This window comes from Punica granatum, chromosome 3, assembly GCF_007655135.1.
Source record: "Punica granatum isolate Tunisia-2019 chromosome 3, ASM765513v2, whole genome shotgun sequence".
NCBI classification, from domain to species: domain Eukaryota; kingdom Viridiplantae; phylum Streptophyta; class Magnoliopsida; order Myrtales; family Lythraceae; genus Punica; species Punica granatum.
Genome location: NC_045129.1, coordinates 6,062,780 through 6,078,060, shown reverse-complemented (window position 1 = coordinate 6,078,060; position 15,281 = coordinate 6,062,780). Strand labels below are relative to the sequence as shown.

The following is a 15,281-nucleotide window of genomic DNA, read 5'->3' as shown; positions in this document are numbered from 1 at the left end:
GCAGGACTACTTCGTTGAGAAGTTGGTGTACCATCTTGAGATATTCCGACAAAGATTCTGAAAGCGACGAACTATGTTCCTTTCCAATAGAGGTTTGATGTGTTAGGTAAAGCGGGCTTATCCTCGCCGCAAAAATGCACGTCTGGCTTGCGTATGTTGTCGAATGGAGTAGAAGTTGACGCTATTGACGACTATGCCTGAATAGGAGAAAACACCGCAATCAGATGCTTGGAAAAGTTCGTTGAAGGCATCGTCGTGGTTTTTGGGGTTCCATACTTGTGAAGGCCTGTTGCAGATGATGTCTAATGCCTGTTACGGATAGGGGAGGCCCACGGCTTCCCTGGTATGATTGGTAGCATTGGCTGCATGCACTGGTAGTCGCCCAAAAGCTTAGCATGGTATGTATAGGAGTGGTCGCCTTAAGTCTCCAACTTTAGTACTTGAAACAATTGCTTCACCTGACCTTTGAATATGACATGCATTTTTTGGAGTGGCCGGGTCAAACAACGACATCAACGTTTTAGATTGATCATCAGTGTTTGATGATGTGCTTGAAGGTCCCACTCTCGAGGTACCGTCAATGGCATCAACTATATCTTGAGATATTATTTGACTTATGGTATATACCCTCAATGGGCAACATTCCTCAAAACAATCCCTCGATCGTAGGGAGAGAAGAGTAAGTTGTTTGTAGAATATTAAGAAAGAGCACAAAAGGATGTGTAGCGTGCATTCAGAGTGTTACAGTCTCGCTTCGCAATTATACATGGCCCTACATAATTGTGGTCCAAATAGAAGCTTGTAATGATTATGAGAGCTTGCATTATATTACATAATATGATTGTTGAGGATGAGCGAGAAATATATATCGTGAACTTCGATCCGCGCTCCTCTTATGATGATATGCCTAGTGGCTTAGCATTACCGGAGCGCAGATAGCAAATTTTTGCTCAATATGAGGAACATGTTTGGAATCATATCAGGATTTGAGATAGAGAAAAACATCGACAACTACGAAAGGACTTGGTGGAACTTATCTAGCAATTTCACCATACCCGCTAAATTGCCATTTGTCATGTAATTTTTTTTTAATTGTAATGAATTTCAAGTAATTTAAATGATTTTATTATTGATTTAAATATTTTTTTATATTTTTAATTATATTTAATTAATTAAAACTATTATTAATATACAATATTAGTTATATTTACTTAATTAATATAATATGTATGTGGGACCTCATTAGAGACTTGAAAAGAGAGACTTACATTGGAGAAGAGAGTCCTTTTTTTTTTCCTTGAGTATGTCCCTATTTGATATGGCGCATATGTGACAACCATAAAATTAACTTCAAAAACTTAGGGGGTCTCTTGCATTGGAGATAGTCTACCATACCTTGAGCAGTATCCGGTAAATAAAGGGGCCAAACGCCCAGTTTGACTATTAGTTTATTTCATGCATTACATGTGTTTATTTTCATATATTATATTTATTTGATAGTTTATTTGTTCTTAAAGAATACAATTAGATATCGTATTATAATTTTAAAATTTTTGTGGTTATAGTATAATTCTTAATATTTCATTTACCATGAAAGATTTTTCTTCAATAAAAAAAAAGAACTTTTTTTTTTGCTGGAAATAAAAAGAAAAAGAACTTCTTGTTGCATCGATAATTGTTGAGTATTACTTGCTTTTGTAAGCAATCATAATCTCAAGATCTGTTGCACTGATAATAGGTTATATCAAAAAGTTTTCCATAAGTCGATAGCAATCGCGATCGAAGCTAAGCCTCAATCGACAAGCAAGCTGTAAGGTTGGCTTCCGCGAAGCACAACCAAGCGCGAAGGAAACGGCCTTGAACTATGGGCAATCAAATTTACATGTAAGCAAGTGCAATACTAATTAACCACATTACTGAACCTAAAATAGATCGACCAAAAAGGTCCCATCTTGCTTCAATACAGTTATTCAATCAGTCAGTAAGAAAACTCAGAGAATTTCCATACTAATTAGGGTCAAGATGCCCACATAATTCAAGAGGTAGGGAGACCTGCACTATCTTTACAACCTGTTTATCGATGAAATCGGATTCAAACCATCCAAATGGCGCAGAAGTAGCACCCGAACACCAGACTCGATGGCTACACAGCATGCGCCATTTCAAGAGGAAGTTCCTCCTATGGAGCGTGTTGCAAAAGATCTCTCCAGAGCTGGTAAACCAAGATTGCTGATTGCTGATTGCTGCAAGTCGAACTTGATAGTGACAGTGTGTCGGTGTCACCAGATACAACGTCAACCCTTTCAATCCATATTTGAGCAATGTTGTGTAGAACACCTAAGGCCGGTGAATGTTGTTCCCAAAGTCGCAGCGCACCCTTCATGACTCACTCATCCTCGACCTTTGTGCAGAAGAAAATCAAGCAATAAATCTTTCATGGTCTTAAAAAAATTGATGCTGATCTCTTCCTGAAAAGTATCTGCCATAAACATGATAAATGCAAATTCTCAGTTCGGATTCAAGCAATTGGCTTGAAACTACAAATTAGTAATTTAAGTGGCGAAGACAGACAAATACTTGGTGTTTTGAACTCTCCATCAATTGAAAGTTTGGAGAATTAAAAATCCCCATCAGATGAAACAAGTACAACAGAACAAAGAATTTATTGCGTTAGGCATTAAAAAAAAAGTTAATAAATATAGATACAAACCCCTGCTATGGTTTCATCGAAGCTTCAATGTAGCTGGTAATTGTAAGAGGAAAGCCTGGTGACACACTTGTGATTGTGATTCTTCTTCAGAAAGAGCAACCCTACACTTAAACAATGTCAATGGAAATCAGAAGGGAAACTAGAAAATTTATGATGCTTTTAATCGGGTCAGGCTAATCCCTCATGCATCTCCAAATGTGGTAAAATTAGCAGTCAAATGGCAGAAAATAAGTAAACAGAAAGAACGGAAAAACATGGGTGCCACAATTCACTCAATGTTGAATTTGTCAGCTGCAGAAGGATATTTTTCTTTTGCCCTGAGCCAGAAAGCTACATGTTGCTTGTATAACCCTTTTATCTTCCTCAAACATAGTTCCTCATTTTTCTATCCAACTTAAGTTGTATCAAGTTCTTGAATCATTGGTTTGTTCATGTTAAGTAAATTAAATTGCTGTCATCACAAGAACAAATGAACGCAAATACAGAACGAGGGCAATCATTCGGGAACTTATACAATGGGCAATAGTTTCTCACACAAGTGTCATATGGGTGAAAAATTGAGTAGTCTCATCTGAGAAGCCTCAGCTACAGTGCACAATTTGGCCACTTTGGAGATCAATAGCATCAAAATACAAGAATGATTTGAAAATGTAAAAAGGCATGATTAAGTGAACACAGAGGCCGAAATAATGGAAGGCGATCTTACCATCCAGACGAGGCTTTGTTGGAAGGACAAAACCACCTTGATAAGAAACTTCCACCTGATCAAACTACCACAGTAATCAATCAATTATGAAGAACAGTCAAGGTCTCCTTGATTTAGCTTCGGCCTTCCTAATCACGTACTCCTCCAAGCCAGCAGCTGCATGGATTAACCTCGTATTAGGGGTTATCTCCACCCGCAGAATCTCTTTGAACGAACTCTCTATCCTTGACTTATCATTCTCCTCACATATCATAGGCAAAACAACTGCCCAGGAGTCCAAGTGCGGAGCGTCCCCATGCTCCAGCAGCTGCTCTACAACTTCACACGCTTCCTTGATCTTCCCAACATTGCAGAAGCCATTTATTAAGGCATGGGAGATCGAGAAGTGTGGAGAAAAGCCCTTCGATATCATTTCCTGTATATAATTCTTCGCATCATCAAACAATCCCTGATCACACAACCCGCCCACCAAAGTGCGGTAAGAAACCAAATTGGGCAAGCACCCATTTGAAGGCATGTCCATAAGAATCTTACAAGCATCAGCTGCACAACCTTCCCTACAGAACCCAAGTATAACAGTATTATAATGAAGGATATCGGGATTACAACCCTTAACTTTCATCCTACAAAGAAGCTTATATGCCTCTCTTAGCTTATTTTTCCTGCACAAAGCATTCAATAGAGTGGTATAGCTCAGGGCATCTGGAACAAAGCCCTTATTCAACATATCTTCCAACAGGTCAACTGCCCGATTCACCTGACTCTTCCTGCACAGTCCCTGCATCAGAATCCTATACGATTCTATGTCTGGGAGAACATCCCTTTTGAACATCTGGTTGAACAACGAGTAAGCGATACTAAGATTATCATTCAAACAGAAAGCTCGCATCAGGATGTTGTAAGATGTAGTGTTGGGCGAGACTCTGTGTCTGTGAGCATTCTTGAAAAGATCGAATGCTGGACGGACATAGTTCCTATGAGAAACAAGTACTTCAAGGATGCGGTTCAAGTGTTTGGGCAGGGGCTGACATTTGAATTCAAGCATCGTGTAGAAGGTCTTGAGGGCTTTCTCGGGCATGTCAGCTTCCTCATAGACCTTGATGAGGCCGGAGAAGAGCGAAGTGGAAACAGCATACGGTTCTGATTTCAGGCGGACAAGAAGATCTTCAACGAGGGAGAAGTGCTTTGACCGGGCAAGTTTGATAATGAGAATGTGGTAGGACGAGTATGAGACACGGAAGTTTGCCACACGGGACGCAATGTCAAAGATCTCTTTTGCAAGGAGAGGGTCTGATTGAGAAGCTATAAGCTTTTGGACCCGAGCTGGGGACCCTATTGACAAGCTCAAGCTATACAAATCTTGATCACGGTTTCCCTGCTGATACTCATGATGGTTCGGTTTTGAAGAATAGAACCACAGCAGAGACTTCTGTGAATACATTAAGGAACTAGAGGTCACTATCGAAATTCCAGAAAAACGAACAAGTGATCGACGAGCCATTTCTTTGCTTGATAACAGCAGCTTTAAGTGCCTCGGCACAAAATACATCATCTTTCCTCAATGAGCAGCCAAAATGCAATCGAAATCCCTCAACCAGGATACCACCTTTCACTCCATACTCTATGACCCAGTAAGCTTTAGCATTTGCCACAACTCAGATTTGCATCAAACCCAACTATATAGACAATGGAGGCAGTTGAGATATGGGAGGTCCTTACAATCCCTCGAGCCCAGAAGGCCTATTCGTCTAGACCCATCGGGGATACAAATCTGTCCCCAGCTGAAAAATTCAAGCTTTTCTCCTGCTTGGGAGGGACAGCTAATCGGAAATCAATCAATCAACCCACTCGCCAATTGCTCCAGCAAGAAGAGGCTCGAGAATTATAAACATACGAATTAAAGACTGTCACCTCTTTGACTTCAGGTGGGAAGTGAACAGGGACTGCTGCCGAAGCGGAAGAAGCTTCAGTTGCAGATGGCCGGAGGTAGACGAGAGTGAGAGAAGACGGAAAGCTTTGGAACTTTGAAGCAATGATGGCTCAGGCGGTAGGAAGGGGGAACTTCAATCGGCAGAGACGAAAAGCAGGTGGATGAAGGGTTGGGCTGGGCCTCGAAAATTCTGCAAGGTGGGCCTAAAAAGAATTAATAGGCCCATTAAATAATATATTTCATGTGGCAGCCCAAAAGTTTAAAACTCACTGGAAGCATTTCGTGATCATGACAAGATGACGCTCGAATATGAATTAGTTTCAGCTAATATGTCGATGATAATTAGTTTAATTGTACGATAAAACGATACTTTTGTGGATGACACTAAAAATAGTATGATTAATAAAACGATACTTCTTCTAGGATGAATTGAAATTACAGGGAAGCGGCGAAGGTTAGGTCCACTTAGTGGCCCTTTCTTCACCTTTCCTATGCATTACACCTACTGACTCTCGATAGAACATCATCTCAAGATGTTATATAGACAGCAGATGTGATAACGAACATATAATAAGCACTAGCTATAACCTTTATTAATCAGTTCACTACCCTGCAATCCTTCCGGACCTCCTGTCCACCCGTGATGCTGCTCATCTTGATAATAGACTTGGCAAATGCGTCCACGAAAGCCTCGTGAGAGCTTGCGAACTTGGTAACCAAGCCCTTAGTCTTAGGGTTGGCGAGAAGCGCTTGGTCCGACGAGAAGAGTCCTTTGCCTTGGAGGATCAGCTTGTAGTACGTGTTGTCAAACGTCGTGGAAGACGGATCCATTGGGGCGCCTGCATTCTTCGGCCTCCCCTTGACTGGGCACATGCTTCTTAAGCTTGCTGCGAAGAAAGGGTGCATTGATGGGTCGATGTCGTGGGTGGAGTTGAAGTTGCGGAGCCTGTTCTCGAATGAGGAGCAGTGGGAGAACCCAAGAGTGTGGCCTCCTAGAGTGGAGTCGAAGAATAATATCATCAGTGACAGGCTTTTCTGCTTAGCGGTAGATACTAATGAGAGAATCTGCATACTACTATATTGATTTTCTCATTTAGTGAGCTTTCCAAACAAAAACTTCTCTTGAACACCGAGTTCAACTCTCTGTTGAGGTAAACAAACTTGTTGCCTCAATCACAAGAGAAACTTTTTTTTTTCCCCTTTTTAATGTACGTAAATACATTTCTAGCAACAAGTTAGTGATAAGTATTTCTAGGAATCAGTTTTTCAGCCAACTGATTTTTAGGTAACACGTAAAATCATAATTGATCATCGAGGTATAAATGCTTAGTTTTGCTTGAAGATTCTGAGTTATTACCCAAGAGAGCGACCAAGTCGTCCATGGAGAGACCCCTCTGGGAGAAGCTCTGCCGAAGTTGAGATAAGTTGAAGGATGGAGTAGGCAACTGAGCTGTCTCACTTGCTTTTGATGTTCTTCCATCTTTTCTTCCCTTTGGTACCTCCCAAGTCGGCCCTCCTACCTGTACGTTGTCAATCACAAGTTTTTCATCTCGACGTCGGAAAATCATATCAACAATTAATTTTCTTACAAGCCATTTCTAGTTCTCAAAAGTTACATTTTTGGGTAGTGATCATTGACTCAGCCGGGCAGCTGCTAATGATGTTTATAAGTGTAATTAAGTTTACTGAAGATCAATTTCTAGAAATCACATTCCATTTCAATGTAAAAAATGCTTGTTGCCATGACCATGAGCTTAATATACCAGCACAACAGCATCTCGGGCAGCCAGGGCCAAGATATCGGCGCAAGAGACCACTCCTGGGCAATGCTGTTCGAGCGCCTTCTTGGCGTCGTCGATCACATAAAATGCGTGCAACGAGCCATTGGGCGGCGCGTCCTTTTCCGCCTTGTTGTCCCCTTTGGAGTTCAGGAGCACAGAGCCATCACATCCCTTCATCGAGTCAAAAGTGAAGTTAATTATCAGGTCACTGATCAATATATAACCTATAATTGACGAACCGTATGAGTAGTAATTATAATAGAGAATGCACACGTCTAGGTTATATATATATGCTGTGTGTACTCACCCGAATAAAGCAATCGTGGAAATGCATCCGAAGTAGAGCAGCTGGCACAGTTTTTTCCTTCCCAGCCGCGTTCTTGACTGTGCCCGCGATGATAATTTCGGCATCAGGGCAGGTTTTCTGGTAGTAGTTCAAGCTCAATGAACTGCTAAGTGGAGAGAGTGTGAGAAGTGAAATGAGAAATAATGCTATGGTAATTGCCATGCTGATTGAGATTTCTCCTTTTTTTTTTTTTTCAAAAGCTAGTATAATCAACGTCTAGTATTAAGGATATGGAAGCTGAAAAGGAGTAAACAATTATATATATAGGAGGAAGAAAATTCTGGACTTAGAATTAGTAGACTACCCGTGGCCCGCCCAAAAGGTGGTTTGTTAAACGTAATGATGGAGAGGTAATTTTGAAGCAATCTTAATTCAACAAAGCAAATTTTTATTCTGTTATTTTGTCTAATATTAGAGACATGTCTCCATAGTTTGTGTTAGCCTACTTCCTTGAATTTGATATTCATGAGATTATACATCCAAATATACATATAATAAATTTTAAAAAAGAACGCGATAAAAAATTAGGAGCGGTATCGCTGATGAGATCAAAAGATTTTAAATTCAATTTCCGTCAGCGAAATTCTTCTTATTATTTTATTTCTCTGCTCCTATCTCTCTTTTTAAGCTTATTATGAGATTCCTCCGTGACTCGAAAAAAGAACATGGCGTGTTTTGTGCCTACAAAAGCGGGGAAAGTGGCTGGAGGAGACTGTTAGGACTTAAACGTCAACCAGATTATTATGTATGACATGATGGAGGTAGGGAGAGGCTTTTATATTGTCGGTAAATAGGCGAACTGTTAACAAATTTCTCATTTGTTTTTGGGAGCAGTGGCTGTTTGTTTCATCAACCATCCATGTCTCGACCAAGATAAATAGTTGATTATCTAAAACTTTTAAATTACTAAGCGAAAACATATACAACCACACTTCTTTTTTCAACATGCACCAGTTTTTATTCATAAGATAAGATGCAACCGCGTGCAAGTCATTGCAATAATAACACCATGTGTTTGGGCCTGCCCCCACTGACGATCGATTCTTTCACCTAAAAAAAAACCCAGAAAAGAAAAAGAGAAAGATTTCTAGCTGTACTTATCTTTCATTTGCTAGAATAATCAATATAGAATCAAGAATGCACACCGTTCTTATTTATGTAGGTACGTATTATCGTTTCATGTAAGAGAATTGTTATTCACATAGTACAAGGTAATCCACAATACCAGCAAATACTGATTCCACGTCGAAGAATTGGCTTTTCAACAAGGATAATCACATATTTTTTTCGGTGTATACTGGGGTATCCAGAAGTTCATCGGGCCTCAACTAATCCAGTTCGAGTCGAGACGGCTCAAGGGGATAAAGCTCTTCCAGTATGAATTTTTTTCATTCACAAAATTCGAACCCAAAATCTTACTTAAGGGAAACAAGCATATGCTCAATTTTGAACTCGATACCCCCCTTAATTACCCAGGTTTCCCCGTACATATATGTACTTGCTTGCATACGCTTATTAGACACAATGCTATATACTATTTGGGACGACACAATAAAATTAGAGTTGAGCTGAACCTTCGTTGACATCATTCAATCTTTTGATTGACCTGTCTGCCATACCGGTACAGCGTGGCATGTTCGGAGGAGGCGGGCGGAGATTCGTTTCCTCAGTGCCTCCATCCCTCACAATAAACGCGGTGTCCATGCCCCGGGTCATATGTCGATCCAAGTGACAGAGTCAGAACCACACACCTGCTCAAATCCGGATGCATTCACTGCAAATTTATGTCTAAAAGATGTTATGTACGTAGCAGTACGTAAACTGGTGGGATGGAAACAGAAGATTCACTTGTTGTGCTTCACATATTGTGGCCATCAGCTTGGAGGGCACATATGAATCTCCGGACTATAGTGAAAAGGTTGGCAATTCTGTGCAAGTTATTTTGTATGGGAAAATAATAAGAGTAGATATAAACCGAAACCTTACCAGGATTGTTCGCAAAGAATCTGATGGCGAGCCAACTGTTTCTTGGGAATCCAAACGTGTTCACTTTTGGGAGGATCAATCGGATTATATGATATTGGATCCGTTTCATTGTTGAAATTCCCATAACCAATTCCAGCTACATAGAAGCTATGCCCGTGCAGATGCATCGGGTGATTCACAGAGCCACCCATCACACTGGTGCCTTGGAACACTATCTCCACAGACTCGTTATAATTCAAAACCTTTACCTTTGTCCCTTGATCTGTAATAACTGCATTCTCGTCATAATTTTCTGCAGTAAAATCATATGTAGTCTTTGGCCAATCCGAAAAATCTGTCGTGTAAAATCCACTCAAGTTTCTGCATAAGATCAAATACCGACTTTAGAACTGTGGATTCTACGGAATATATCTTATATTATTATATTTCCAGAGGGGCTATTTATTTCGGGGAGTCGGCATCGATATCCTCTGAATCAGTGGAACAGGCATTTCCCCTTGCTTATATATATATATATATATATATATGATCATGTTTGTACAGATCATTGGTTTAATTCGACATAGCAGAGGTCACGTTTCATGCAGAGGAGCAAAATAACTGTTCAGATTTATATATATGCTTGTATAGTCCAAGATATTACCATTTTTCCTGCGAAGAAGAGCAAAATGATTTAGATAGAGGACCTGTAGTAGGCTTCGAGTACGTCAACCTGCAGATTGTTCCAGCTGATATTGTTCATGCTTGTGGCGAGCATGTTCCCAACGTCAGGACTGCAAGATGTGTTATTTCGGCAGAGCACATTCATAGAGACTGTTATGTACATCCTTGTGGTTATGTCCAGCGGGACATTTATGGGGTAATCCTCATTCGCCAGGCTTCTAATCTGAGATTCGTAAAAATTCTTCCCAGCTTTCATATCCATACATAGGAAGCTGAAAGTGCGGGAAGATTGGACGGGACATGAAGTTGTAGTCCTCGCTGTATTGCAGGATGCCGTGGCATTGCTGTGGTTGAATCCCATGTTGGCTGTAGGCTCAGTCAAATACTGCCGAGCAGCCATGTAGTAATGCCCGAGAGGGAGGTCTGCCATGAGGAGCACGTCCGTGGTCTGCACGGGATTTATCATGATATAGTCCGTCACTATGGGCTTTACGTAGGCTCCATCCGTTCCAACAACTGTGAGGTATGCTCGGCAACAGCAAAGAAGAAGTCCGCATTGACTATGCGAAGAAGATATGTCTTTCTAAATGCGACCGACCAACGATACATCGTTTCAGTAATATAAAATTTAAAGCTGTCAAATAGGTTGTGATCGGATATATATCTTCCCATAATCGATTAATTAACATGATTTCTGAACACATATCTGATCATGAAATATACCATACCAACTTGAGCAATTAGAAAAATCTCCAAGTTCGCGGTTCGTCCCGTAACCACTTTGAATGGAGCAAAACGGTCCAGCAATTAGAGAAAATATTATATGAGTAATACATAATCACTTAGTTGTAAAAAACTCTACTCATGAATGATAGATATCACACTATATAACTCTCTCTTTTTTATTGTACACGTATCATTCTAATGTGAAATTTTACGTAACCAAATAATTGTAAATTACTCATTCAATATTTTCTTTCCCATCAAATCCCCTCAGTACCAAGCAGCAAACCTGCAAGATATTTTTTTTAACCGGAAAAAAATAAAATGCGATATTTTTTTATTCCATTATTTGCTAACATTCATAGAATTAATACAATAAAATATCAATCTTAATATTTAATAAAAGATCAGAACTAGCAGTCCCACGACATAAATCGAATTCAAAATATCTTATTTATTAAATAAAGACATGCGATACTGTATTATATCTTTTTCACAGTAAATTTTTTAAATTCTGTAAAAGGGGACATTTTGTCAACGTATGGGAAGGGATAGAACAAATTAGAGTCCCTCGTACTGAGCACAATTACTTCTTCTCCATCAGGTTCGGGATAAGGGGTTAGGGTTCCTTCTTTAGGTGATATGATTACCGCTTCATAAACTGTTGCTCGAGTCCAATCATTATAGGCATGTGACCACCTTAAGGTCCCTACCTCATTGAAAGAAATGATCTCATAAGTGAAATTTACAGCTGGCTAGACTAGACATTGATTGATGTATTCCGGTCCATCTGACCATGGATTTGCAGGTTGCTTTAGCCCGTGCCTATCAAATCAAGTCCGTATGGGTGTATCAAATAAATTTGCGGCGGCGTGATAAATTGTCGTATATAATTTAATAATAAAGTTCTAAATTATGCGTTAACAATAATTAAGGGTCAATTTTGCCAATCGTAGTTCCTACTATTTTTGAGGATCTCTTAATAAACTAAATCTCTTGTACATGAGGTCATGTGGCACTTTCATAATTTTTCCATTTTTATTTTTAAAATAAATCTCTTGTACATGAGGCCATGTGACACTTTCATGTGACACTTTCATAATTTCTCCTTTTTATTTTGCTTTTATTTTTTGCCACAAATTTCATAGTGATAAAATAAAAGTGGTCCATATGAACTTATTAAGGACACATGTCCATGTTCTTCTTTAAAAAGAAAAAAAAATTCCTAATTTAAAAAATCTCTATAAACTTAAATAAGCTTTCACATTTATCCCTCTAATTCTTTCTAATATGTTTTATTACAATTCTCATATATTTTTCTCCTCCCCATCCAAGCACATCTTCTTGAAAGTTAATTTTAAAATATAATGGCTATTTATGTTGTAAATAAATTAAATTATAATTATTTCAATGTATATGTACATATTGCATCATTATTGAAGGATTTTCTTTAAATTTTTCATTTTATTTTTATTATTTTTTTCCACAAATTTTATAGTGATAAAATAAAAGAGGCCTATATGAACTTCTTATGGACACATGTCCACCTTAATTTTTTTTTTCCAACTCTTTTATATTTCAAAAATCTCTATAAACTTAAATAAACTTTCATTTTTATATCCCTCTGATTCTTTCTAATATGTTTTATTACAATTCTCCTATGTTTTTCTCATCCCCTTCCTAGCACATCTTCTTGAAAGTTAATTTTAAAATAGAATGGGCTATTATGCTGTAAACAAGTTAAATTATAATTATTTTAATGCATATATTTTACATCATTGTAAAAGGATTTTTTTGAAATACTTCCAACTAACTAATATATATCTATTTATTTTGAAACAGTATATCATCTATCAAAAAACTCTTGAAATCATTAGACTAACCTTGCAAGTCTAACAAATAAAAGTAAATCTCAATGGTTTTTATATAATTTTCCAGACGAATCCATTTGGTAATTTTTTTTATCCTTTTAAGTTAATACTCTTCATTATTTTTTGTGGCTCTTCCATTTTGATCTCTCAAAAATAATTTCCGAAAGAGTATATCCAATTTATTTTCTAAATATCTTGCATTATAATAATTTTAGTGTCGACTATATTTATACTTTTGACTTAATTGTAATATTATCAACTTTTTTCTTAACATTTCCACCTTCATTCATACCCCCATATATACTATTTTAGTTAGTATTCTTTTTTAATCAAAATAATGTAATTTTTTTAAATTTAACTGTATCTTCAAAAGAATTAGATCATATAAATTAATAAAAATTAATGAATGTAAAGAAATAAGCTAAAATTATGACATAATTTTTATCTGCAGCATTGCGCGGGACTCCTAACTAGTTGGTCTTGAAAATGGTTCCCTAAGTTTCAGAAGTGTCAAAATGCCTCATGAGTTCGCAGAAAGATCTCCCGATTTGCCTCAAAACGTGACTAATACTTTTAACAAAAATACTAAATAACATATAATAATAAAATAACTATTCAATGTTGATTAAATTACAATCGATGTCACTATTAGTGGCTATAAAGATTTTTATGAGGATAATTAGCTAGAAGGATTTAGCGAAGCCTTCTCCTATTAAGGGCGAAGCCTGGAACCTCTAGTTTTTTTTTTTTTTGCTTTTTTTTTGCTAATTCGAGGTGTTTGGGCTTCGCTCGACTAATTCCCGGGGCTTCGTGAACCCCCGGCGGCGCACGGAGCAGGTAATTACGCCAAAGGCGCTCCGGTGGTCTCAAGAGGATTCGAAGCCGAGTCTCGGTGCAAACTTGGGTGCACATTAATCACTAGGCTGAACCCCTTGGGCTTAACCTCTAGTTAAATATATATATACATATACATATCTTTAATCAGTGAATTTTAATTTATGCGATTTTAAAAGTGAGGACAGACTTACTTACGGGATCGACAGGGAGGACTTCTAACTGTTGCAGTTGAGGGAGCCGGCTGCCTGCCTCGGCCTTCTCCAAGCGCTGTCCGTCCCAGGGTCTGATGACATCGATCTATGAAAAATATGGGGTAGCCGATATGCAGCTAGACATGCATGGGCTAATTTATTTGCTTACTCACCAGCCTAATTAAAGAGACCATTGAAAACACCAAGTCTAAAAATCACCGATCCATAAGATCGAGTGCTGCAAGTTGTTAAGAAAGTTGGTTGGCCAAAAGCAAATGGACTTCTTGGCAGCCATTGACTCCATAACGTTTTCTAGTAAGTGCCCGTGACTCATGTAAAGCCGATTGATTAGGAATCTCTATCTTTATTATTATAAAACCGGAGAATCCTTTTTCACCTCACTCTTACACTTTATGTTTTTGAAATCGCCCACGCTGCATGTACTTCAATTAATTAAGCAAATAAATTAAAGGGTTAATTATCTAGAAAAATTACCCAAAAAAATCTAAATTTTATTTTGTAACAAAAAAACTATAAGTTTTTTAAATTGTCTCAAAAATGACATCCGTTATAAATTTAGTCAATTTTGCATACGTGGACTGTTAACTTCAGACATAAATTAATAAACAAATAAGATAGGTTAAATAAAAAATTTTAAATTTTCAAAAAAGTCTCAATTTCATCATAAATATAATATGTAATGAAAAAAATCATATGTTTTTGCTTTAAAGTCGGCCCCGGCTAGTATCTCCTCTCATTGACCATTTCTGAGAAATTTTTAAAATATGTATTTTTTAAATTACAAATCAAATTTGGAACAAAACTGAAACTTTTCTGAAAATTTAGTTTATTTTTGTAAAGAAATGAGAAAATGATCAAATGATGTGTAAATTTTGTGGGTCTCGTGAAGTTCACATAGGTAAATAGGCGGTAAACTTAATGGAATGGCAACGTTACCATCAAATCTGAGACGATAATCAAAACATGTGATTTTTTTGTTACAAAACAAAATTTAGGACAGAACTGAGACATTTTACAAAATTAATTTTTTTTTGTGTAATTTACCCTAAATTAAAGGGTTAATTATCTAGAAAAATTCAATTTTTTCACGTTTTATTAAGTTTAGTATGAATTTTTTTCTTAAGTAATTAATTCTAAATTAAGACTATAGTGATAAATTTCATAACTATTAATTAATTGCACTTTTCTATTCGTGCGCCTACCCTAATTTTGCTCTCGTAATTATCAAAAAAGAAGAAGAAGAAGAAGAAGGAATTTCTCTCCTGCTTCTCTTCTCCCACTTTTCTAGCGTGATCTTGTATAGTAATTCTGCATTTTTTTTTCGCCTTAACATTGTAAAAAAAAATTGGTGCATCAAAGTTTTTTAGGGGAAATAATTTTTTAAAATTTTCAAAATGGGAAATATAGATGGTAGCCATATAAAAAATGAGCAATCGACTCCCAATTGGGGTCGCCGGAGACAATAGAGATCGCCAACGACCCTATTGGGAGGTGATGGCTGGCGTCGAGATACCCA

General features: G+C 37.7%; 3 protein-coding genes across 10 annotated transcripts; all 3 read right to left on the bottom strand.

Annotated features, from left to right (window-relative positions):
- Positions 1–1,891: 1,891 nt before the first annotated feature.
- On the bottom strand, positions 1,892–5,584 carry LOC116200249 (pentatricopeptide repeat-containing protein At4g01400, mitochondrial). Of its 4 annotated transcripts, none has more exons than XM_031531066.1 (3): positions 3,417–5,576; positions 2,711–2,811; positions 1,892–2,401 (listed from the first exon to the last, which is right to left on the bottom strand). In XM_031531066.1, exon 1 carries the CDS (start codon positions 4,966–4,968, stop codon positions 3,514–3,516), a length of 1,455 nt encoding a protein of 484 aa, XP_031386926.1. In that variant the 5' UTR covers positions 4,969–5,576; the 3' UTR covers positions 1,892–2,401; positions 2,711–2,811; positions 3,417–3,513. The 4 variants fall into 4 exon arrangements, with proteins under 4 accessions (XP_031386926.1, XP_031386923.1, XP_031386924.1 ...); XM_031531063.1 differs by having other exon boundaries at positions 1,892–2,479; positions 3,417–5,573; XM_031531064.1 differs by having other exon boundaries at positions 1,899–2,479; positions 2,711–2,816; positions 3,417–5,584.
- Positions 5,585–5,725: 141 nt separating this feature from the next.
- LOC116200250 (peroxidase 64-like) lies at positions 5,726–7,703 on the bottom strand. Its single transcript, XM_031531068.1, has 4 exons — positions 7,435–7,703; positions 7,110–7,298; positions 6,704–6,866; positions 5,726–6,338 (listed from the first exon to the last, which is right to left on the bottom strand). The coding sequence occupies exons 1-4, from the start codon at positions 7,633–7,635 to the stop codon at positions 5,944–5,946; spliced, it is 948 nt and encodes a 315-aa protein (XP_031386928.1). The 5' UTR covers positions 7,636–7,703; the 3' UTR covers positions 5,726–5,943.
- A 1,128-nt stretch (positions 7,704–8,831) lies between these two features.
- Positions 8,832–14,058, bottom strand: LOC116198946 (putative laccase-1). 5 transcript variants are annotated; one of them, XR_004155443.1, is made up of 4 exons: positions 13,749–14,053; positions 10,103–10,570; positions 9,460–9,819; positions 8,832–9,247 (listed from the first exon to the last, which is right to left on the bottom strand). XR_004155443.1 is itself a non-coding variant. In XM_031529222.1 (4 exons), the coding sequence occupies exons 2-4, from the start codon at positions 10,586–10,588 to the stop codon at positions 9,140–9,142; spliced, it is 888 nt and encodes a 295-aa protein (XP_031385082.1). In that variant the 5' UTR covers positions 10,589–10,705; positions 13,749–14,058; the 3' UTR covers positions 8,832–9,139. The 5 variants fall into 5 exon arrangements, 3 of the variants coding, with proteins under 3 accessions (XP_031385082.1, XP_031385084.1, XP_031385083.1); XM_031529222.1 differs by having other exon boundaries at positions 8,832–9,224; positions 10,146–10,705; positions 13,749–14,058; XM_031529224.1 differs by having other exon boundaries at positions 8,832–9,261; positions 10,146–10,705; positions 13,749–14,057.
- Between the last annotated feature and the right edge of the window lie 1,223 nt (positions 14,059–15,281).